General features: G+C 36.8%; 1 protein-coding gene across 1 annotated transcript in view; it reads left to right on the top strand.

Moving 5' to 3' along the window:
* The window catches only part of LOC120882056 (ephrin type-A receptor 3-like), a 55,831-nt gene extending 31,459 nt beyond the window's left edge, over positions 1–24,372 (top strand). Inside the window, exons 3-4 of the mRNA XM_040265812.1 lie at positions 16,990–17,650; positions 24,353–24,372. Of these exons, the coding sequence (XP_040121746.1) occupies positions 16,990–17,650; positions 24,353–24,372 (681 nt within the window). The remainder of the gene's footprint in view (positions 1–16,989; positions 17,651–24,352) is intronic.
* Positions 24,373–24,766: the final 394 nt, after the last annotated feature.

The following is a 24,766-nucleotide window of genomic DNA, read 5'->3' as shown; positions in this document are numbered from 1 at the left end:
CATATGCTGTTATGTTAAGGTATTCTTCATATTAAAAACAAAGTTCTTGAAATTCTCTGATCTGCTATCTCTGACTTGTTTTCTTCTTGTTCTACTTCTACCTCTGTAAATGCTCCTTTTCTAGCAGTATTTACTATACTTAACTTGAAAAAACTTTTTTAATGTAGGAAACATTTCAACATGAATGCTTTGAAAAAGCAATTTTTATAATATTTCCATTTCTTTCATCAGCTCATCATTTTCTTTCTAAGCTCTAAATATAAGCATTTCAAAATACAGTTTCTAAAATTCCTTTTGTCTTATATATTTTAAAAATCATCTCAATCATTTCCAAAGCTTTGATTATGCAACTCCAAAGTCTGAATGTCTACTGACTTCTGGGTTACGTGCCAACTTTTGCAAACTTCTTTGTTTCTCACTGACACATCAGGCTCAGCTTATGTTAAAGACAACTGTTCCTCTTCTTCACATAACCTGTTGCACCTATGTTGCTGCCCCTCTCTGCTGATGACTTTCATTTCCAGGTCATCAAAACAGATTAGTGGAAAATAGGAAAGGCTTTGGAATGGAAGAGTTCTGGGTTTGAATTGAGGCTCCACCATTTACAGCTGTGTGATTTGGGGTGAGAAGTTGAGTCTCTTCCTCAGCTTCCTTTGTTTCCTCTGTAGAATTAATTGATGATAGAACCTGCCGCACAGGGGTTTTGCAGGATAAAATGATGCATTGCTGGGAAAGCCCATTACTGTAATGGCCTCATAAAATGGTCAATATGATTATCAAATGTTAACTTGACTCAGAGTCATTATCAGGTTTTCATTTTTTTCAAAGCAAATACCCATCAAGTGCCAAGTCAGTTTTACCACCAAAATACCACTTGCCTTCAAAAATTAACCCATTCATTTACTCATTCAGCAAATGGATTATGTGGAACTGTGTTGCTGCTGGGAATCAGTAATGGGTTAACTACAATTTCTTCAATTCATCTCCCTCCACTCCTCCTCCAACCCATCCTTAATATTCTTGTCAAAGTAATGTCCCTAAATCTCATATTTGTTTGAATCTCTTGAGTGATGAGAAAATCCTCTGTTACATTCCATACTATCCACACAATCATTGTCCACTCCTCCTCTAATTCTCTGCTGTTCTCTTCATAGAAACCAGAGTGATCCCATGGAGAGGCTGAGTCTTCTTAGTCCTCTGCTCATATCGCAGGATTGGACTTAACTCCACCAATTCTTCCCCATGGGCTTCCCAGCTGGCTCAGTGTTAAAGAACCTGCCTGCCAATGCAGGAGACAGAGGAGATGTGGGTTCAATCCTGGGTGGAGAAGATCCCCTGGAGAAGAAAATGGCAACCTCACTCCAGTCCTTTCTGGCTCAGCTGGTAAAGAATCTGCCTGCAATGTGGGAGACCTGGGTTCGATCTCTAGGTTGGGATGATCCCCTGGAGAAGGAAAAGGCTACCCATTCCAGCATTCTGGGCTGGAGTTGCAAAGAGTCAGACACGACTGAGTGACTTTCACTTTCACTTTCCAGTATTCTTGCCTGGGAAATTTCATGGACAGAGAAGCCTGGTGGGCTACAGTCCTTGGGGTTGCAAAGAGTCGGACAGGACTGAAGCAACTTCGCAGGCACTAGAATGTAAGCTTCCTGGGGAGACAGATTTCTGACCATTTATTCACTGCACTTTATTGCAATGAATAAAGAGTCTAAATATTTAGAGTCCCTAAACAGAGTCTCTAACAGAGGAAATAGAGTCCTAGTATATAACAAGTGTATAATATGAGTCAAATTAATCAAAGAAAGACTAGCTCCATCTTTCACTTTAGCAGCTTCATGACACCCAACTCAGTGGATGTTTTTGTGTTTCTATGTCTTTTTACACATTGCTTCCCCTGCCCAGAATGTGTTATTTTTCCTCTTTCTAACCATCATCACCCATTCTCACTAGTCAAAATTCCCCTTACATTTAAGTTTCTCACCTAGATGCCAGCTCCTGGCTTCTGTTCTCTTTCTCTGGTATCACATCAGCTGTTGCCATTCTTTGAGTGAGTGTTTGTGTTGCGGTCTCCACCTTTCTCCAAAGTCCTGCACTCCGCCTGTCGTCAAGCCCTTTGGATCTGCCACCAAAAGAGTTCCAGAATCTGTTCTCTCCTCTTTTACTGGAAATGTCCAATCCTCTGTCACTGTAATAACCTCCTAATGATCTCACATCATAGGTCTTTGATCTTTACAATGTATTTCTCACACAGTAGGCCTATATGTGTCAAATCATGTCACTCCTCTGTCCAAACCATATACTGAGTTCCTTCTTGTCTGACAATAAAATCCAGAGTCTCTCACATGGCCAACATGGACCTACTTGATTTTGTAGTCAACTTCCTTTCAGGTCTAAGGTTAGGTTTCACCACTTCACTCCTGGATCACTCTGTTTCAGCCACAGTGGCCTCCTTGCCACGCTTTAATTATACCACCATCCTCAGTCTCACAGTTCATATTCTTTCTGTTCTCTCAGTCTGCGATGCTGTATCCATGAGTATTCTCTATGCCTGGTTACTCATTTCAAACAAGTGCCTACTAAAGTGAGAACTTATCTCTGGTTACCCTATTGAAATGTCATTTCATCAAGCCACCTATGTCTTCCATTCTGTCTTTGTTTTTCTTTATAATAATTATCATCAGCTTACCTTTCATGTGTGCGTGTGATTATTTACTCTTTGTTTTCTTTCAAGGACAGAATAAGCTCCATTAAGACACTGATGACTTTACTGTTATTCTTCCCATGGAGAAAGTGGTCCCCAGGAAATAGAAGAGTGCTTGGCTCTCAGTGGATTTCTATTCAATAAATGAATGACTGTCTAACATTAAGCTTACACAAACATATTTCCATTCTTATGATTAAGATTTATCAAGGTCAGGAAACCATGACTTCTGCACCATTATCATAATGGTAGTACTAGAAAACAAGTTTACAACATGTATGTGCTTAATAAATATTTGTTTTACTTAGCAGGTGACAACTATGTAAGCACTTATTAACTGCCAATATAATCTGCTAAGAAACTAAGCAATACTGTAAGAAAGGTACTATTATCATCTCAATTTAGACATGACATAACTGAGACAACACAGTGACCAGTATGAATGAAAAGCATAGTATGATAATAATACATATTTTTGTTTTATTAAAACATGTCTCTTAATATACAGATAGATCATATACTTTCCATTTAAAAAAATAGTGAAAGGAATTGAACTCAATTGTCTAAAAATGTTACAGAACTATAGTACCTAAGAAAGTGTGGAATAATATTGGCAAAACTTTACTCCACATGGAATAGCATATTTATCATAGATAATAGACAGCAGGCTCATTTACAATATAGTCAGTTGACTTCTGTCATTAATTATATTTATTGAATTTCGAAAGAGTAAAACAAATTACACTTGTCAGAAACTGTGGTGACCTTAAATAAATTTGAAAAATCTCTAGACTAGTGAAATAAGAATAGAAAATAGATAAATCTTGAATTTAAAATACACTTCTATTATTTTATAAGAAAAAAAATCCATATATCCCAATGACATTTTTTGTTAACTTTAGCAGAATAATAATATTTGTTTACTGCTTCCCAAGTGCCACGCACTGTTACAATTGTTTTAAAATGGATAGTCTACTTTTGTTCACGTATCTAGAAAGAGTTTACTATGATTTTTTGCATTTTAGAGTTGTGTGAATTTAATCATAGGCTCTCAAACCTCCTATTAACTAGCAAAGGTAGGCTTCAAACCTAGGATCTGCCTGTATCTAGAGCTTAGACACTAAGATAGCTGGCCTTCCTAAGATACTAAATGGATAAATGATGAAAAATGTTCCTATAAAACAGGGTTGCCACCCAGCACCCAAAGATGTGTCTGCAGCTTTAAAAGTGTTGCTATAAAGCAGGTTACATTTCAGAAAACTGCTTTCAGGAATTACACACATTGTGTTAAAAAATAAGCTGAGTTATCTGAAAACGTGTAAGCTTAGCGTATGTTCCACAGTGACACGAGTTAATTTCATTTCCGTCACTGTGAGTGCTCCACAGGTACATCGTAAATTGCTATGAATTACCGTGTCTGTGACCCGTTATCATAGCAGGAAATTACATGAATCTCACAACTGGTATGAAATGCACTGCTGTCACTGCTATGCATTAATTTCTAAGTAGTTGGCCGTTTGTAATAATTCTGTAAATGTCCATTTTAACACAGTTTTCAGTCTAGACAAGTTAAGCCAATGTGCGTGGAACTTTACCCCACATTTTCAAGCAGTTATACTGAATTCTAAAATTACCTTTTTATTGGGCAATTTCATATTAAATATGTTTCCAAGAATTGGAAACATGATAGTCTCATTGTTTTACTCCCTGACATTAAAGGGGAATTTAAACTATGAAAAGTGTAGTTATTTGACTATATAGCAACAGAAAGAGTGAAAAATTTCTGATAAATATGAACAATTTCCCCCAACTTTATGGAATACATAAATAGTTAATTAATGATTTTTAAACTATTTTGGCTTTCTCTTTACGAAAGTAATTTTCAGATTAATGGTAAATTTTTTCATGGTTATACTTCTAAAAATAACATTTTGCAATTATGTTTCTTTTACATTATAAATAGAAATATTTCACCATTAAAATCAAACCTCTACAGTGAAAATTTTACTTTTCCTGTCTTTCATTACATTGATACTTTTCCCCTCACAGGAGAAGTAAATTCAAATAGCAGGTTTAATTGAAAACTTTTGACAATGAAGAATGTAGACATGACCTTCCCATGGTATATTTTATATTTTAATGTATTATATCTTTTGCAAGCTCATTCTTCTGGCTAGAAATTCACTTTTTGATAGATCTTTAAGCATTTTGCATTATTTTGAAAAGTTTTTTTTTCCTTGCCACCCACCATCTTTCAAACTTTAAGACTGTTTTTCATCTTTCAAAAAATTTTCATTATACATTCCAAAATCTTTATCATAAATTTACTAACACACATTTTGTAGAAACTAATTTCCTGATTCTTTTTTTTATTTTTATTTTTACAAAACTCTTATAGACATGGTATGTGTCTTATATTTAATTGGTTAAGGTCACTCTTTAACACATAGTTAACCAGAGTATTTATTTTTAAAAATCAATGCCTTCTGCACCCCAAAGCATACTTGCTTTGTTAGTTATGTGAGTTTAACATTTAGCTCATCACGTGATATCTGATTTTAGTAAAACTGTAAGAGGTATTTAGTTTTAGGCACAGAGCGAAATGCTGGGGGGCTTCCCCTGTGGCTCAGCTAGTAAAGAAACTGCCTGCAATGCAGGAGACCTGGGTTCGACCCCTGAGTTGGGAAGATGCCCTGGAGAAGAGAAAGGCTACCCACTCCAGTATTCTGGCCTGGAGAATTCCATGGAGTGTATATATATGTAGTCCTTGGGGTCACAAAGAGTCGGACACAACTGAGCAACTTTCACTTTCACTTAAATGTTTGGGAGGGAAAAATAAGTCAAACCAGAAACCATGAAGGTGAGAAAGAATAATGAGCAAAGAAATAAATGAAAATGCATCTAACATACAAATGGATACAAAATAAAAATGGATATAACAATGGATTTAACATAAATACGGTATGTTCCTTAAAGATAGGTACCTTTCCTATCTTCTTCATTAAAATGTTATCACTATAGAGCTTGGTTCAGTTCAGTTCAGTCACTCAGTCGTGTTCGACTCTTTGCGACCCCATGAATTGCAGCACACCAGGCCTCCCTGGCCATCACCAACTCCCAGAGTTCACTCAAACTCACGTCCATCAAGTCGGTGATGCCATCCAGCCATCTCATCCTCTGCTCTCCCCTTCTCCTCCAGCCCCCAATCCCTGCCAGCATCAGAGTCTTTTCCAATGAGTCAACTCTTTGCATGAGGTGGCCAAAGTACTGGAGTTTCAGCTTTAGCATCAGCCCTTCCAATGAAGACCCAGGACTGATCTCCTTTAGAATGGACTGGTTAGATCTCCTTGCAGCCCAAGGGACTCTCAAGAGTCTTCTCCAACACCACAGTTCAAAAACATAAATTCTTCCATGCTCAGCTTTCTTGACCATCCCCTCTCACATCCATACATGACCACAGGAAAAACCATAGCCTTGACTAGACGGACTTTTGTTGGCAAAGTAATGTCTCTGCTTCTTAATATGCTATCTAGGTTGGTCATAACTCTCCTTCCAAGAAGTAAGCGTCTTTTAATTTCATGGCTGCAATCACCATCTGCAGTGATTTTGGAGCCCCGAAAAATAAAGTCTGACACTGTTTCTACTGTTTCCCCATCCATTTGCCATGAAATGATGGGACCAGATGCCATGATCTTAGTTTTCTGAATGTTGAGCTTTAAGCCAACTTTTTCACTCTCCTCTTTCACTTTCATCAAGAGGCTTTTTAGTTCCTCTTTACTTTCTGCCATAAGGTTGGTGTCATCTGCATATCTGAGGTTATTGATATTTCTCCAGGCTATCTTGATTCCAGCTTGTGGTTCTTCCAGCCCAGCATTTCTTGTGACGTAATCTGCATAGAAGTTAAACAAGCAGAGTGACAATATACAGCCGTGACGTACTCTTTTTCCTATTTGGAACCAGTCTGTTGTTCCACGTCCAGTTCTATCTGTTGCTTCCTGACCTGCATACAGATTTCTCAAGAGGCAGATCAGGTGGTCTGGTATTCCCGTCTCTTTCAGAATTTTCCACAGTTTATTGTGATGCACACAGTCAAAGGCTTTGGCATAGTCAATAAAGCAAAAATAGATGTTTTTCTGGAACTCTTGCTTTTTTGATGATCCAGCAGATGTTGGCAATTTGATCTCTGGTTCCTCTGCCTTTTCTAAAACCAGCTTGAACATCTGGAAGTTCACAGTTCACATATTGCTGAACCTGGCTTGAAGAATTTTGAGCATTACTTTACTAACATGTGAGATGAGTCCAATTGTGTGGTAGTTTGAGCATTCTTTGGCATTTCTTTCTTTGGAACTCGAATGAAAACTGATCTTTTCCAGTCCTGTGGCCACTGCTGAGCTTTCCAAATTTGCTGGCATATTGAGTGCAGCACTTTCACAGCATCATCTTTCAGGATTTGAAACAGCTCAACTAGAATTCCATCACCTCCACTAGCTTTGTTCGTAGTGATGCTTTCTAAGGCCCACTTGACTTCACATTCCAGGATGTCTGGCTCTAGGTGAGTGATCACATCATCGTGATTATCTTGGTCATGAAGTTCTTTTTTGTACAGTTCTTTTGTGTATTCTTGCCACCTCTTCTTAATACCTTCTGCTTCTGTTAGGTCCATACCATTTCTGTCTTTTATCGAGCCCATCTTTGCATGAAATATTCCCTTGGTATCTCTAATTTTCTTGAAGAGAGCTTGGTAGATAGTAGTTATTCAATAAATATTAATTAGATGTTCTTGAAATCAGATATGTGGGATCTAATGAGAACACTATTTCAGAAAAAAAAACACATGAAAGAAACATTTATTTACATACATGTACCTTTAATTGTTTTTCTGTTGTTGTTTGCAATGTTTCAGTACAAACGGGAATTTTTCTGAAATGTTTTAGTAGTCACAAAATTATAGTATAATGAGCTGTGTTCCTTTCTGCACATGTAGCTGTATCGTATATAATTCATAAGCAAAAAATATATCTCTTTATAATCTTTGGGAAATGTTCAATGGTCATAAATTCAGCAGCGGTGATCTTCAGAATTCTCTTCTGGAACTTGCAGAGGTCTTTCTGAATTCCCTCTTTCTCCTTTGGAGAACCAACTCCCAGTCTGGAGCAAACCATGTGCCTCTTTTCAGGAGTTTTTCATGTTAGCAAATGAAGTGAAGTCACTCAGTCATGTCCAACTCTTTGCGACCCCAGGGACTGTAGCCTACCAGGCTCCTCAGTCCATGGGATTTTCCAGGCAAGAGTACTGGAGTGGGTTGCCATTTCCTTCTCCAGGGGATCTTCCTGACCCAGGGATCTTCCCGACCCAGGGATCGAACCTTCACTTCATCAAATGAAGTAAAGATATATCAGCTGACATTCCCAAATTTTCCCAGTCCTTTCTAAGTAACTGTCCACATCCCAGCTGCTCAGTGCCCCAAATTCCAGTCATACTGGAACCCCACTCCTTACACAGGTTCTGTCCTCACGGGTCTTCCTGTTTGCTCATACTCTTTCTTTCAGTGAACCCTGCTATTTCCACCTGTAGAGATTCTAGTCATCCTACCTTTCCATTTATTCTTCTTTAGTGATTTTCCAGAACCCCCTTCCACCAGTAATCCTTTATTTCCCCACAGCTTCTTGCAACACCTCAAATGGACCATGTATCATCATCTGCCTTGTGTAATACTCATGCCCTTCCTTCCAGCACCAGTTTCCAGATAGCAAAAATCACATTTTACTTATTGTTTTACTGTCTACTGCTTCTAACCTTAGCTTTGCATATAGAAACATTCAATAAATGCTTGTGAAATCAAATTAAACCACTATTATACTGCTGCTGCTGCTGCTGCTAAGTTGCTTCAGTTGTGTCCAACTCTGTGCAACCCCATAGATGGCAGCCCACCAGGCCCCCCCATCCCTGGGATTCTCCAGGCAAGAACACTGGAGTAGGTTGCCATTTCCTTCACCAATGCATGAAAGTGAAAAGTGAACATGAAGTCGCTCAGTCATGACCAACTCTTAGCAACATCATGGACAGCTGCTGCTGCAACAGGTTGGGCTGCCGTCTGTGGGGTCGCACAGAATCGGACACGACTGAAGCGACTTAGCAGCAGCAGCAGCAGCAGCTGTCCATGAGGTCACTAAGAGTCAGACACGACTGAGCGACTTCATGGACTGCAAACCACTGTTATAGAGGCATCTTAAAAAAACACAAATCATTTCAGAAATCACAGTAGGAGACAACCAAATTATAGTGAACTCTAAAAACTGTAGCATATCTAAAACCAGTTGTCTTGCATTCACACCAAGAGAGATATGTGACTGAAGGTAGCCCTCCCACACACACTGTTTACATTTTTTTGTAATGCACATATTTTGCATTTACCACCAGATGTGAAATAGAAGAGCAATATGATTAGACTTATGCTGTTTATTATAATAATATCTTACAAATCTTGGTGGGAGGTAGAAGATGAGGTTATTCAGGTGAGCTTCTACATAAGGCACATCTGGGCCTCAGCAAATCGGGCATCAACAACATATGGGATGAGGGCCGAGCAATAGGGCCTTCGATAGAAACAGAGGCAGACTATCTGGAAAAATAGACATGGAAACAGTTTCTGAGGAGATTCAGAGTCTTGGGAAGGAGAAGGTAGAGAAAATTGAGAAAGTAGTATTGACATATATGCGCTGCTGCTGCTAAGTCACTTCAGTCGTGTCCGACTCTGTGCGACCCCGTAGCCGGCAGCCCACCAGGCTCCTCCGTCCCTGGGATTCTCCAGGCAAGAACGCTGGAGTGGGTTGCCATTTCCTTCTCCAATGCATGAAAGTGAAAAGTGAAAGTGAGGTTGCTCAGTCGTGTCTGACTCTTTGCAACCCCATGGACTGCAGCCTACCAGGCTCCTCTGTCCATGGCAGTTTCCAGGCAAGAGTACTGGAGTGGGGTGCCATTGCCTTCTCCAAATATATACGCTACCATGTGTAAAATAGATGACTAGTGGGAGACTACTGTATAACACGGGGAGCCCAGACCAGCACTCTGTGACAACCTAGAGGGGTGGGATAGCGGGGAGAAGGGAGGCTCAATAGGAAGGGGATATATAATTATCACTGTTTCACATTGATGTACTGAGGTCTGTCTAGTCAAAGCTATGGTTTTTCCAGTAGTTATGTATGGATGTGAGAGTTGGACTATAAAGAAAGCTGAGAGCCAAAGAACTGATGCTTTTGAACTATGGTGTTGGAGAAGACTCTTGAGAGTCCCTTGGACTGCAAGGAGATCCAACCAGTCGACTTTTGAGAGTCCCTTGGACTGCAAAGAGATTCAACCAGTCCATCCTAAAGGAAATCAGTCCTAAATATTCATTGGAAGGACTGATGCTGAAGCTGAACCTACAATTCTTTGGCCACCTGATGTGAAGAACTGATTCATTTGAAAAGACCCTGATGCTGGGAAAGACTGAAGGCAGGAGAAGGGGATGACAGAGGATGAGCAGTTGGATAGCATCACTGACTCAGTGGACATGAGTTTGAATAAACTCTGGGAGTTGGTGAAGGACAGGGAGGCCTGGTGTGCTGCAGTCCATGGGGTTGCAGAATCGGACACAACTGAGTGACTGAACTGAATTGAACTGCAGAAACCAACATAACACTATAAAGCAATTATCCTCCAATATGAAAAAAAAGGAAGTCTTGGAAGCTGATAGTAGAATATGCTGCCAGGTGAAGTTGAGGGCAAAAGTTGTCCAAAGGGCATAGAACATTGGTTCCCAACCTTAGGGAGTTGCCTACTCAAATCCAAATATCCTAGGGAATGTAAAATAAAATATTTTGGATAGACACCTATGAAGTAGTATTTTTCAAAGGGTCTCTGGTTAATGCTTAGCCAAAAATAAGAACCTTTGATGTAAGGAAATTAGACAGACTGTAGTCAGAAATATGGGATGTTTTTCCACAGATGCAAAGATGTGGCAACAGCCCTGAGATCTCAATACTGTACCACTAAACTAGCCCCAACATGGGGGAGAATTGCTAAAATCAAAGGCCTAGAAAGGTGAAGCTGAGGCTGCCCTTGTTCTTGCCTCAGTCTAAGGGTAGCAGGAACTGAGAAATCCTGAGGCTGAAGATGGATGTATATTTGGCTGTAAAGTGCTGAGTAAAGACAGAGAATCCAAAGTAGGCACTGATGGGGACCCAAGCACCCCCACGCATGCTCAAACTTTCAGAAGACATTGCCTTGAATAGCCAGCATCTTGTTCTAACTACAGAATGTACCAGGGCCTACCCAATACCCAAGCAGAGATGACACATTTTCCTGGTCCTAACTCTTTCTCTTATCCTCTGAAGTCAGTTCAGTCACTCAGTTATGTCTGACTCTTTGTGACCCTATAGAGTGCAACATGCCAGGTTTCCCTGTCCATCACCAAATCCCGGAGCTTGCTCAGACTCATGCCCATCCAGTTGGTGATGCCATCCAACCCTCTTGTCCTCTTCTGTTCCCTTCTCCTCCTGCCCTCAATCTTTCCCAGCACCAGGGTCTTTTCCAATCAGTCAGTTCTTCGCATCAGGCAGCCAAAGTATTGGAGTTTCAGCTTTAGCATCAGTCCTTCCAATGAATATTTAGGACTGATTTTCTTTAGAATAGACTGGTTGGATTTCTTTGCAGTCCAAGGGACTCTCAAGAGTCTTCTCCAATACTACAGTTCAAAAGCATCAGTTATTCTGCTCTCGGCTTTCTTTATGGTTCAACTCTCTCATCCATACATGACTACTGGAAAAACCACAGCTTTGACTGGGTGGACATTTGTCAGCAAAGTAATATCTCTGCTTTTTAATATGGCTTTCCTCAATAATAATCTCTGGTCTTTCTTTCCTTTCCTGGTTTCCTATCTCTTTTCTGTATACTGTACCCAAACTGAGACATTGTCCTCTCTTTTTTCAACAAGATATTTGTAATACCATTATCAAATTTCTGCTAATTACTTAGGAGTTAAAGATGGGTGGGACGATGTATAGTAGTCATTATTATTAAGATTGCTGGAAATGCCATCTCAGGCATGTACCTTTGGGCATCATTATCTTTAGACTTTGGCCTGCACCTTGTTGCTGATACTGAATTTTCAGTATCAAATCCCCATCTTCTCTCTCCTCAGTCCTCTGGTTATAAATATATTTCTCTGATTTGACCCCAAATCATCACCAACAAAGTCTTTCAAACCCCCAAATTCTGTTTCTCATTTGTCTCAATTGTTTTATTTTACTCTACCTTTTAATATAATACTATTACAAGTATGTGTGTGTGTATATATATACTTTTGAGGCCTATTGGCTAAGAAAATTCTATTTAATAATAGATGGAAATATAGTGAGTTTGTTACATACGTCTGGGTCTGACACTTGCCAGTGACATTTTCCTGTAAGTGATTATGCCTTGCCAAGCTTATGCTGATGTGTGATAAGTGTTCAAATATTTCTAGGATGAACACTGCATTCTGAAACAGCTATGATATGTGCAAAGGGAAAAACATGTAAGAGTAGAAACAGGAGAGGAGAAAGAATGACATGAATCAACTTTAAGATCACTTACAGTTATTAAGAGGACTTCCCTGGTGGCTTAGAGGGTAAAGCATCTGTCTGCAATGCAGGAGACCTGGGTTGGATCCCTGGGTCGGGAAGATCCCCTGGAGAAGGAAATGGCAACTGACTCCAGTACTCTTGCCTGGAAATTCCATGGACGGAGGAGCCTGGTAGGCTACAGTCCATGGGATCACAAAGAGTCGGGCATGACTGAGTGACTTCACTTTCACTTTTCCCTTTCACTTTCACAGTTGCTAAGGGCAGCATTAGTCACATTAGCATTTTCTAAAGTGCAGAACTGTGTGCTTCTTATTCACCATTGAAATATAAATGTAGTATTACAAACATAAGAATATTGGTATCATTTTCTTTTTTAATATCATCTGCAAATTTCTAGGAAGTGATTTAAACCTTATAAAGTAAATCACGAAGTTGTTTCTCACTTTCTAAATATTTAAGTTAGCCTATGCACTAACTGTATCGCAGGTTCTCCCTCTTTTAAAGAAAATGTAAACACTTTCCTCCTACTCTCTATTAGCAAGTAGCAAAAAATGTATCCAAGAGAGTAATTAATGTTAACAATGAGTATAAATCCTTTATTACTATAATTGAGGTTCATTAGAATGAGAGTTATTAGGTTAAATGCTGATTAATTGTTAAAAATATGTTTCCCTCAAAATATATATTTGACTCAGTGACAAGAAGCCTGTGCTATCTAAAAAATATAAACTGAATCACATCTTACACTGTATTTTGTTGATAAGGAGACTCATGGTGCTAATGTTACAGGGAATAGAATTCTGACTCATCCTTCTAGGGAAAAGAAGTCTGGGCAAATGTTTTTCTTACAGATGTAATAATCTGGAAAAAAGAAGAAAAAAACAAAACAAGAAATTCAACTCTGGTCTCTGTGGTCTAATGATAAAAGCTTGTATAGTGAGAATCTGGGAGCCAGGCTATTTTCCTGGAATTATCTATTTTGAAGAATTTGAGCTTTAGAAGGAATTTGTGTTCTTACTAGTCCCTAGTTCTGTGTCTGTGTTATTAGTTCTGTTCTTACTAGTTCTGTGTCCCTTTCTGCTGGACAGTGTTACTGCTGGACACCCCTTGAAGAGATTCTTCCTTAGGATTAGAAAAATGAAGCAATAAATGCTTTGTACCTCCCAGTTTTATGTCACTAATTCTAATTCACCCATTTTATTTGTTCACCTTGGCCTTGGCACAATGACTATGATAGTATATTATCTCTAATAATTTATGAATGTACACATTAGTTCTTGGAGTATGAAGATTGGGTAAATATGAGTATTCTTTTATAAAATGGAAGAATTACAACAGCACTTTAATGATTTCTGTTGCTGCTGTTGCAAAACTGCTTTTTTAGAAATTTTATTTCCACTCTCAAGTCCTCAGCAATTTCCTAGGTGGCTCAGTGATAAAGAATCTGCCTACCAAGCAGCACACATGGGTTTGATCCCTGGATCCGGAAGATCCCCTGGAGGAGAAAATGGCCACCACTCCAGTATTCTTACTTGAGAAATCCCATGGACAGGGAGTCTTGGTGGCTACATACAGTCTATGGGGTAGCAAAAGGAGAGGACTGAGCAACTAAACAAGTCTTCACCAGATGCTAGAGTTAGAGATCTGCTGTTTTTTTGCAAATGGTCTGAGATGGCAAGTCACCATCACTTACAGGCAATTTGGTTTTCATTACAAATTAATGAAGTGATAATTGCTCTCTGCAACCTTTTTATGCACAGAGCATGCTGGTGCTGTTTGCATTATCTTCTTGCAATTTGTACCTCTGCATTCAAGGGCTTGTGATAGCTTGCCAAATTAGCATTCAAAGGAAAATGTTAGACTACATTGATATCTCCATAATTAAAATCATATTTTACATCAAATTGTGAAAATCTTTACATGGTGTCATTTCTGTCATTTCTGTTTGGTGTCTAACAAAATGCTGTCCAGAGCAGGAGAAAATTGCAACTGATTCATCAAATTACAAACGTATCTATTCTGATAAGAAAGTTCTGACCTAAAATTTCTGAAGTCAGTTGGCTAATTTTTAAATAGGCCTCTCATCTAACATTCTGTAAAATGCCCACAAAAAGCATTTATTCTCTGGCGTTTTTGTTAGCTCTATACTTTACAGTGCCATCATAGAATCAATGTAATATTAATAAAGATGCAACATAATAATACTGTTTAACATTACAATTTTTTTGAGCTTCAACTCAGTTCACAGGTTTTAAATTTTCTGATATTAAAGTTATACATTAATTTTGGTTTTGAGTATGACTTTACTTTTATAGGCACCTCAGTGTAAAATCCTCAGAAATGAGACTCTCATATATACTTTTGTTCTTAAAAGCTGTCCATATAATGTATTTATAGAGTGGTTGTTTGAAAATGATAAATTGGTGATTATTAAAAATACATTATGAGTATTTTCTTGTATATTATTCTAGGGCTTTCTAAAATAACAAAATGGGCTCCTTTGTTGGATGTTAGGCATGACAATAAAGACAAGCCAATTTTGCCTCCAGAAAATGAATGCTTCTCAAATATTTCAGACCCTGAATGATCCAAGTTACTGAAATAAGTGGTGCTGTTTAATTATTTGCTTTTGGTTTGTTCTTAGATTGGTAGGAGTGCTAAGGAGACTAAAGAGTTTTAAAACTGTGTTTCTCACCTTGGTAGTGGGGAAGGGTGCAGCTTGGATTTGATAATTCAAACACTTTAATGTAAATAATTATTTTTTTGGCTAATGAGGTTCAAAGGCCAGATAAATGCCATATTTCTTTACTTTGGTTATTGTGAATTTTGAAAAAATAGCATTTTTATCTCACTTTGTAACTAGAAGTTGTGGATTGGATTTCCTATGTGTATTTAATAAATATAAGTAGAAAATACATTAATACTTTTTAAATGCCATTGATTTAGTTAAAAATTATTTAAAACTTATTCCTTATGAAAATAAGTAAATCTCTTAATGGAGAAGATTTTAGGAACCTATTTATAATGGGCATCACAAGGATTTCATTTATTTATTTACAAAGTTAAAATATATTCTCTAATATGAACTTTATTATTTCCTTGAATTATTACTAAATATATTATAAAAATATAATTTTATGCATTTTATGCATTTTATTCATCTTTTATTCCCAAAAAGTGAAGTTGTGTGCTGCATATTATAAAGGATATAAAGAGCTCTAAAATCTAACAAATGTATTTGAAACAATGTTAAGCTAATCTAATGATGTATCATGAATTAAATCTAAAACTGAAAAAGATATTTAATAAGTGTTATACGAAACAGAAAGTGTCTTAAGCACGTTAAGGTTATGGGAGGCATCACAGAGAAATGAGCAGAGACCAATGCTCTTTTTTATACCATAACAAAAGAAGATCCAACATTTCTTTTGAAAACATAAAAAAGAGTTCACAGAGACAAGAACAGTATGTGCATAAGTGAAACTTATAATTCTCTAATCTCAGTTCAAACTTTTAGAAAAAAATAAATGTAAGTTGGGAATAGTTTTTGGAAAAGCACAAATGCCAACTGAAGAGTTTGAAGTTCTTACATGAGTAACGGGGAGCCATAGAAGGTTAGAACTCTAATATGACATGGAAAACGATGTATTTTTCTAGCAGCAATAAGATAACTAGGCATAGTATAAACAGAGTGTAGACACAGGTGTAACAGTTAAATAGAATAATAGTTTTAGAATCATAAATAACATAAACAATGTGATGCTAACTTGAAAGCTTCTCAAAACCTGTACAAGGATCAAGAAAACACTGCTTAACTTTTCTAAAAAGTCTTGAAAGTTTTGAGTGTATTTACAATGAAAAAAAGTTTTATTACCATCATAGCCCAACTGCTATAACAACAACTTAAGTAGCTGTGTATTTCTTTCATGTGGAAAATTTAATGTGGATAAAAGATATTAAGAATTGAAATGTTCACTATACTTAAATCTTCTGTTCTACATGTATAACTATTTGTTGGATTTTGGAGAGATGGGAAGGAGACATGTTCATGTTTTTACTTCAGAAATTCAAAGTTCTCCATCGTGTATTTCTTGAAATGACCAAGTATGTTAATAATGTCATGCATAAAGCTACCTGGTAATGAAATAATTTAGATTCACTTTCTTTGTGATATACTGACTTTACCCAAGTCTGGCCCAAATTGGGGAAAGTTTAATAAAGAGAAGTGCTAAGCAGTGGTATTTTCTTTTTCTTTTTAAAGAACAAACCAAAAAAATAATAATAATAATCCCCTAAAATATACAACAAAACAATTTTTATCATGTTATTAGAGATGACTGATTTAACATTTTTATCCTAGGATGTTTGTCTAGGTTCAATCAATTGCTAAGCAACTTCTTCCTGAATATCACACAAACTCCAGTAAAATTCAAATGTGTTCATCAAAATTTTGAATTATTTTGTGTCCAAGAACTCAGAGAACCTTGTAAATAATAAAAACTGCAAACAAGAATGTTACAGAGTTGCTGTACATCTTGATCTTTAATGAGCAACAGTGAAGTTTCTGCTTGTTTTTTATTTCCTGTGATGTCATTAACAACTTCATCTTGTATTCACAGCTATTCATCATGCTTAACTCGTTAATTCTGTCTTTCTTTTCTTCTTCGTCTTTCATTCTTCAAGTGGGAGGAGATCAGTGGTGTCGATGAACATTACACGCCCATCCGCACTTACCAAGTTTGCAATGTCATGGACCATAGTCAAAATAATTGGCTGAGGACAAACTGGATCCCCAGGAACTCAGCTCAGAAGATCTATGTGGAGCTGAAGTTCACTCTCCGGGACTGCAATAGCATTCCATTGGTTTTGGGAACTTGCAAGGAGACTTTCAATCTGTATTACATGGAGTCTGATGATGACCATGGAGTCAAATTCCGAGAACATCAGTTTACAAAGATTGACACCATTGCAGCTGATGAAAGTTTCACGCAAATGGATCTCGGGGACCGTATTCTTAAACTCAACACTGAGGTTAGAGAAGTAGGTCCTGTCAACAAAAAGGGATTTTATTTGGCTTTTCAAGATGTTGGTGCTTGTGTTGCCTTAGTGTCTGTGAGAGTGTACTTCAAAAAGTGCCCGTTTACAGTGAAGAATTTGGCTATGTTTCCAGACACAGTACCCATGGATTCCCAATCTCTGGTGGAGGTTAGAGGTTCTTGTGTTAACAATTCTAAGGAGGAAGATCCTCCTAGGATGTACTGCAGTACAGAAGGTGAATGGCTTGTACCCATCGGCAAGTGCTCCTGCAATGCTGGCTATGAAGAAAGAGGTTTCATGTGTCAAGGTAAGAGTCTTCTCTATTTTCCCTAGAGTGGTACTTCTTACTTGTGAATTTATGGTAGAGTAATTGAAATAAATGAAACCACATTTCACTTAGCAGCAAAATGTGGCTCAAACTAAACAGAGACTATTTATAGACTAAATTTATCCCTGTTGATGTGTTGATTCATAATTTTGTACAAATATTAGCATATTTGATTATGTGGCACTAACCTACATACTACTAGACCAATTGAAAGGGGAAAAAAATCTCTGTCTCTTTTATGTAGAGGGAAGAAATGGCATTGGAACTAAGGTAATCTGATTCTAACAGAATTAGATTCTCCACTGACTATTTATGGTTGTGCTTGTCAATCTCAGAGTAATACACAATTCATTGCTATAAGATATATTAATAGTGTCTCTTCAGTGATCTGTGCATAAAATATGGATTTACTTATAAAACATTAGTGTTTTAATAAAAAATAGTTTATTTAAAAATCCAGAGTTGATGCTTCAGTTTTTGGTATTCAGAGGAATAATTTAAATTATTTAAAATTTTGATCATGGTAAGTAAAATCAAATAAAAGATCATCCTTTCCACAAAAGATTATATTAGATGATAATTTCCACTTAATCCCAAAGTTTGTTATTTAGCATTAGTCAAGGTTTAGTGTTTAAGAACACACAAAAATTATCATTAAAATTTTAAATGTTTCAATACATGGGAGAACTTAAATTTATAGTCTTTGGAATCTAGTCTGTTTTAATACCTTTTTGTTGCTGTTAACGTAATCAAAAGAATTGAGTTTGGTATTCTACTTGTGGTCATTTAGTAAGTCTCAAGTCCATGTGAAAGAGATGAATCTACTTTATATATAAACTGACCTTTCTCAGAATCTGAACAGGACATAGCATTTTGCTTTTAACTATAGATAGTTTATAGATTTTTTTTTTAATGACAGCAAATGATATACCCTAGTCTGATACTTCTCCACGTTATTTAGATCCTTGGCAAGAGATCAGAATACTGTTACTAAATATGGTTTTGAAAATTCTAAACTGGAAACAACATACTAGCTACTACTTGCTTGGAGAGAAGAAGTCTCAGTAACCTTTATATTCCACTTTGAATTATATTTTATCACTGTGGTACTGTTTGTGTTATCTTTGTGGGATTTATTTTAAATAAAATAATAAAAGCTTAGATCAGGGAGCCTTGGAGGAGGAAATGGCAACCGTCTACAGTATTCTTGCTGAGAAAATCCCATGGACAGAGGAGCCTCATGGGCTATGTTCCATGGGGTCACAAAGAGTTGGATGCAACTGAGCAACTGAGTACAGGTCAGGAAAAATTTAAAAACTATTTCCTCCAGTTTGTTTTCTACTGACAATCTCTGATATCCACACCAAGAAAGGAATAGATGTGCCTCTGTCTCAATATCATTATCAGTATGCGCCGAACTATCTCACACAATTTTTTCCATTGAGCACAAACCTAATCATTGTTTGGATTTTAAATAATTTTTATATGATGCTTTGTGTCTTATTTAAAAATATAATAGAAAAATGTGTCAGCCAGATAAATAGGATCACATAAAATATTAATATAAATAAATAAAACATTCACATAATTAACCAGTATCACATGCTGCCTTGAGACAAACTTTAGCAGAAGGATTTTTAAAAAGAAAGGAACATAAATTATATTCAGAAAGTTTACAGTGGATTCAGAACTGCTTCTGTTTTTTAAACTTATTTTAATTTACCGAACAACTTCTTTAAAGTAACTTTTATGTTACTCAGTGATATTCTATGGCAAAATTACTCTTAGAGATAATATTTGTATCAAAGTTTTATTTCCTTGATTATTATAGTTTATTATATTGAAGACATTATTAGCACCTCCTCGACATAGTGATGATATATTATCAGACTTTTTTCAACATTTAAAAATACTAGTTGCAGCATTAGATGCATATGCATAATAGCAAATTATTTGAAGAAAAATATACTGAATAAGAACTAATTATAGTAGAATTAGAGATAGAAGATAAAATGGGATATGATTGGAATTTACAGGTGTAGTGACTTTTCAGTAATGTAACTTAAAGGTGCACCTTGTTCTTAGGGTTATATCTTACCATTTGCTTATGTTGCCAGGTGAATTTTAGTTCAGTTCAGTCCAGTTCAGTCACTCAGTTGTGTCTGACTCTTTGTGCCCTCATGGAATGCAGCATACCAGGTCTCCCTGTCCTTCACCTACTCCTGGAGTGTACTCAAACTCATGTCCATTGAGTGGGTGATGCCATCCACCATCTCATCCTCTGTCATCCCTTTCCCCTCCTGCCTTCAATGTTTCCCAGCATCAGGGTCTTATCTAGTCAGTTCCTCACATCAGATGGCCAAAGAATTGAAGTTTCAGCTTCAGCATCAATCCTTCCAATGAATATTCAGGACTGATCTCCTTTAGGATGGACTGGTTGGATCTCCTTGCAGTCCAAGGGACTCTCAAGAGTCTTCTCCAATGCCACAGTTCAAAAGCATCAATTCTTCGGTGCTCAATTTTCTTTATAGTCCAACTCTCACATCCATACACGACTACTGGAAAAAACATAGCTTTGACTAGATGGACCTTTGTTAGCAAAGCAATGTCTCTGCTTTTTAATACGGGCTCTAGGTTGGTCATAACTTTGCTTCCAAGGAGCAAGCGTCTTTTAATTTCATGGCTGCAGTCACCATCTGCAGTGATTTTGGAGCCCCCCCAAAATAAAGTCAGCCATTGTTTCCGCTGTTTCCCCATATATTTCCCATGAAGTGATGGGACCAGATGCCATGATCTTCGTTTTCTGAATATTCAGTTTTCAACCAACTTTTTCACTCTCCTCTTTCACTTTCATAAAGAGGCTCTTTAGTTTTTCTTTGCTTTCTGCCTTAAGGGTGGTGTCATCTGCATATCTGAGGTTATTGATATTTCTCCCGGCAATCTTGATTCCAGCTTGTGCTTTATCCAGCCCAGCATTTTTCATGATGTACTCTGCATATAAGTTAAATAAGCAGGGTGACAATATACAGCCTTGATGTACTCCTTTCCCTATTTAGCTTCCTCCTATTTCACAGTAAAAGTAATTTTGTATATTCCAATTATTAGAGAATGTGTCAACATATTCTACTTCATGCTGATTTACATGTAGTGTTGAGTCTAAATCAGCTGTATATTAGCAAATTTTTTAAATATGTTAGTTTAAATGCATAGCTTGGGGCTGGTACACGGGGATGACCCAGACAGATGTTGTGGGGAGGGGGGTGGGAGGGGGGTTCATGTTTGGGGACGCATGTACACCCGTGGTGGATTCATGTCAATGTATGGCAAAAGCAATACAGAATTGTAAAGTAAAATAATAAATAAATAAATAAAAATAAATGCATAGTCTACTATGTTTTAAATATCTAATATACAACCAATTAATTTACAGCCTGTAATATAATAGGCCAACATGGCTTGTGGCTTGTAATTTTGCTTTTGTTGTCAATGGTGGTGCTGGTGTGTGTTATGGTTTCCTTTTTTAATTTTAAAAATCTGGTTGGTTTTTAAGTTTGTGAACTAGTAAGGATCATTTGCTATGACTCACAAATCATTGTTTTATCAGCAGGGCTTCAATTCAGGCACACAAAGGAATGGTATTACTTAGAATTGATATAGAGGAAAAGATAACTAAATACATTTCATCTATTTCATGAGCTTATTTTTTGTTTTGTTTTGTTTCATTTTACAGAAGGATGGAACAATACCTTGACATACATATGTGGCTAGATTTTAAACACCTCAGGGTAATTTTATAACACAGTTATCAGCAAACAGAGGTTTACAGTTTTCTAAAACAGGAAAATAAGACTCAGTCACTTTATTTCAAGAAATATTTAGAGAGAATCTACTTAATTATAAGAAGCATAGGAAGAATGCAATGAATTTTTTAAAAATATGCATTAAGCCCTTATTGGATGCCAGAAACTGTGCTCATTTGCTAAGTTATGTCCATGAGTTATCTTATCTCTCAAAATAGCCTATGAGTATGTCCTATTATTAGCTCCATTTTTAAAATGAGGAAGTTAAAAAAAGTTTTGAAAGATTAAATATCTTGTCTTAGGTCCTTTAGGAGTGTTGAACGTGAGATCTGAAGCTAGGTAGTCTGATTCTGAATGCTGCAGTTGAAACCGCAACCCACACTTCTTCCCCATTTTTCAGTCCAACGGTGGCAGAGACCAGGAAGCCCCACAAGGACACATATTCTACTGAAGTTAGAGTGTTGTGTATTAAAGGATGAGCAGGGCCATAGGCAACTGGCGCAAAGTAGCCAAGCATCTGTCAATATAAGGTCCATCTCTTTCAGCTTATGTATCACAGCTCTCTGTTTCTAGCTTTTTAAGAAAGAAGAATTACTAGACAAAATGCCATGGGAAGACCAAGATTAGCTCAGGCGATATCTAACAAAACTGGATAAATGAGTTGTCAAGCAACTTAGATATGCCAAAAAGTGTAGCAAATTTAATTCAATATCTCTAAAAATCTCTAAGTTTAAACAATAATGTACCAGACAGTGAGAAAATGTAGATAAATAAGTCAGTGTACCTCCCTTCTCAGAGCTTACAATCTAATATGAAAGACAGATAATAAATGAATAATTTTAATGCAACACAGACCAATCAATCTACTAGGTACAAACTTTCTTGACAAGGACACAGAAGGAGAGATTAATTTAGAGCATTTCAAAATTAATAATGGAAATTTTTCATTAATAGTGAGAAGACTCTGCATTGAGAGTTTTGAACCTATCATTATTGTCCTTAGAAACTTTTCGTTAGGGAAAAAGGAAACTATCTTACTCAGCTTATGCATTCCAGAAGGAATGGTTTATAATTTGTTTATCAAGTTATTTTCTCAAAAATCCCAAATGTGTAGAAGTTCCATTAAAGTTTTTGTGTTCTGAGCTTATTCTATACAGAAGTCTTATAAAGGATCTAAATTTCATTAGTAGGTCATTTTCCAATGTTAGTAATGAAATACTCCAAATTATCTATTCCCCTCTAGCTGGATATTTGGGATAAAGTTCATTGAACTAAATGATGAAAATGAGACAATCTCTGATAGGAAAAATATTTTGTAGACAAAAAGGTCATCGATTTCAGAACTATAAGTAAAACCAAAGGTATCTTTATGCAGGATCACAATTTTAGCCATATCATTATATTTGTCTTGTACTTGATACAAACTTTTAGCTCAATTCATGTTTCCTGGAATGAGGAAAAGTAGTAAAGTTATACTTTGACCATGGATTCAGTTATTAAATATATATCAAGACTCTACTATATGCCAAATCCTGCCAAGGATGCTAGAAAGAGAAAGATGAATACTATCACTGCCAAACTAGTTTGCTTTATAGTGCAAAAATGTGTGTATGTGTTTTAAAATATTTTGGTTTCTGCCTCTAAAAAAAACATATTTTTAAGTGAATTATTAAACGGAGCTAAGTCAATAGTTTACACTTTAAAATAAGTCCTGTGTTGAGGGAAGTGTATTTGTATGGAAGGGGATGAGTGCGAGGAAAACAGAATTTTCTATACTAAGATGCTTTATGTTTCTGGCTTTTTTTGCTAGGGGAGCTTGAACACAGGAAACGTAAGAGTGGAAAATTATGAACCTTTCTATTTCACATACTGGTTAGAGGGAGGAAATACAGGAAGATTGTAAGAAATGTTAATAGCTAAAGAATTAATCAAAAATTGCATACCAAATAAATTGAAAATGCAAAAAAGAAAACTTTCAGGAAGGTTCGGTTCAATTCAGTTCAGTCGCTCAGTCATGGCCAACTCTTTGCGACCGCATGAATTGCAGCACACCAGGCCTCCCTGTCCATCACAAACTCCCGGAGATCACCCAAACTCATGTCCATTGAGTCGGTGATGCCATCCAGCCATCTCATCCTCTGTCGTCCCCTTCTCCTCCTGCCCCCAATCCCTCCCAGCATTAGAGGCTTTTCCAATGAGTCAACTCTTCGCATGAGTTGGCCAGAGTACTGGAATTTCAGCTTTAGCATCAGTCCTTCCAAAGAACATCCAGGACTGATCTCCTTTAGGATGGACTGGTTGGATCTCCTTGCAGTCCAAAGGACTCTCAAGAGTCTTCTCCAATACCACAGTTCAAAACCATCAATTCTTTGGCACTCAGCTTTCTTCACAGTCCAACTCTCACATCCATACATGACCACTGGAAAAACCATGGCCTTGACTAGACAGACCTTTATTGGCAAAGTAATGTCTCTGCTTTTTAATATGCTATCTAGGTTGCATAACTTTCCTTCCAAGGACTAAGCGTCTTTTATTTTCATGGCTGCAATCATCATCTGCAGTGATTTTGGAGCCCCTCAAAATAAAGTCTGACACTGTTTCCACTGTTTCCCCATCTAATTCCCATGTAGAGAGTACTTATTAAGATGAATTTGGTAAAACAGAAATGCACATGTAAATAACTACAAAAACTTAAACTAATGGTAACATAATTATTTAGTAAGGGAAGTAAGAAATCATGCATCCGATTTGGTTTTCTAGAAGTTTCTCTAATATGTCATTTTAAAATATGGTTTTTCTTTAAATGTTATCTCTTATAGTATCTTTTTTATTTTACCATGTGTTTGTGTGATTTACACCTTTTTTGGGCCATGTTCCTCAGATTTTGACAAACTTGCTTGATGTTGAGACTATTGTCAAATTACAGGTTGAGATGTTATTATAGTATGTTAATAAACCTCTTTTTAATAAGATAGCATTGAAATTTTTCAATTATAAACCTAAATCCTGTGCTATTTGTTTTCAGTTATTGACAGTCAGAGTTTACTTGGTTCATTTCATTTGGGAAATCCTTCATAGTTCTTACATCCCAGGATAACACTTTTGTGTTTTGAAGATTGGAGGTGTGAGGAAATTTCACATTAATACCAAGGGAGCCTTGTGATCTTTACATATGTATTTTTACTCCTGGCAAATGAATTGTTTTATCTATTTTGATTTAGTTGGAGAGAAGAAATGAGAATGCTAATATCTTTTTATTTAGTCAGTTAATTACATTTGAGCCAGAGACCCGGGA

Source organism: Oryx dammah, unplaced genomic scaffold (assembly GCF_014754425.2).
Source record: "Oryx dammah isolate SB20612 unplaced genomic scaffold, SCBI_Odam_1.1 HiC_scaffold_2, whole genome shotgun sequence".
Classification (NCBI taxonomy): Eukaryota; Metazoa; Chordata; class Mammalia; order Artiodactyla; family Bovidae; genus Oryx; species Oryx dammah.
Note: the sequence above shows the minus strand (reverse complement) of the source record. Positions and strands in the feature narration are given on the sequence as shown.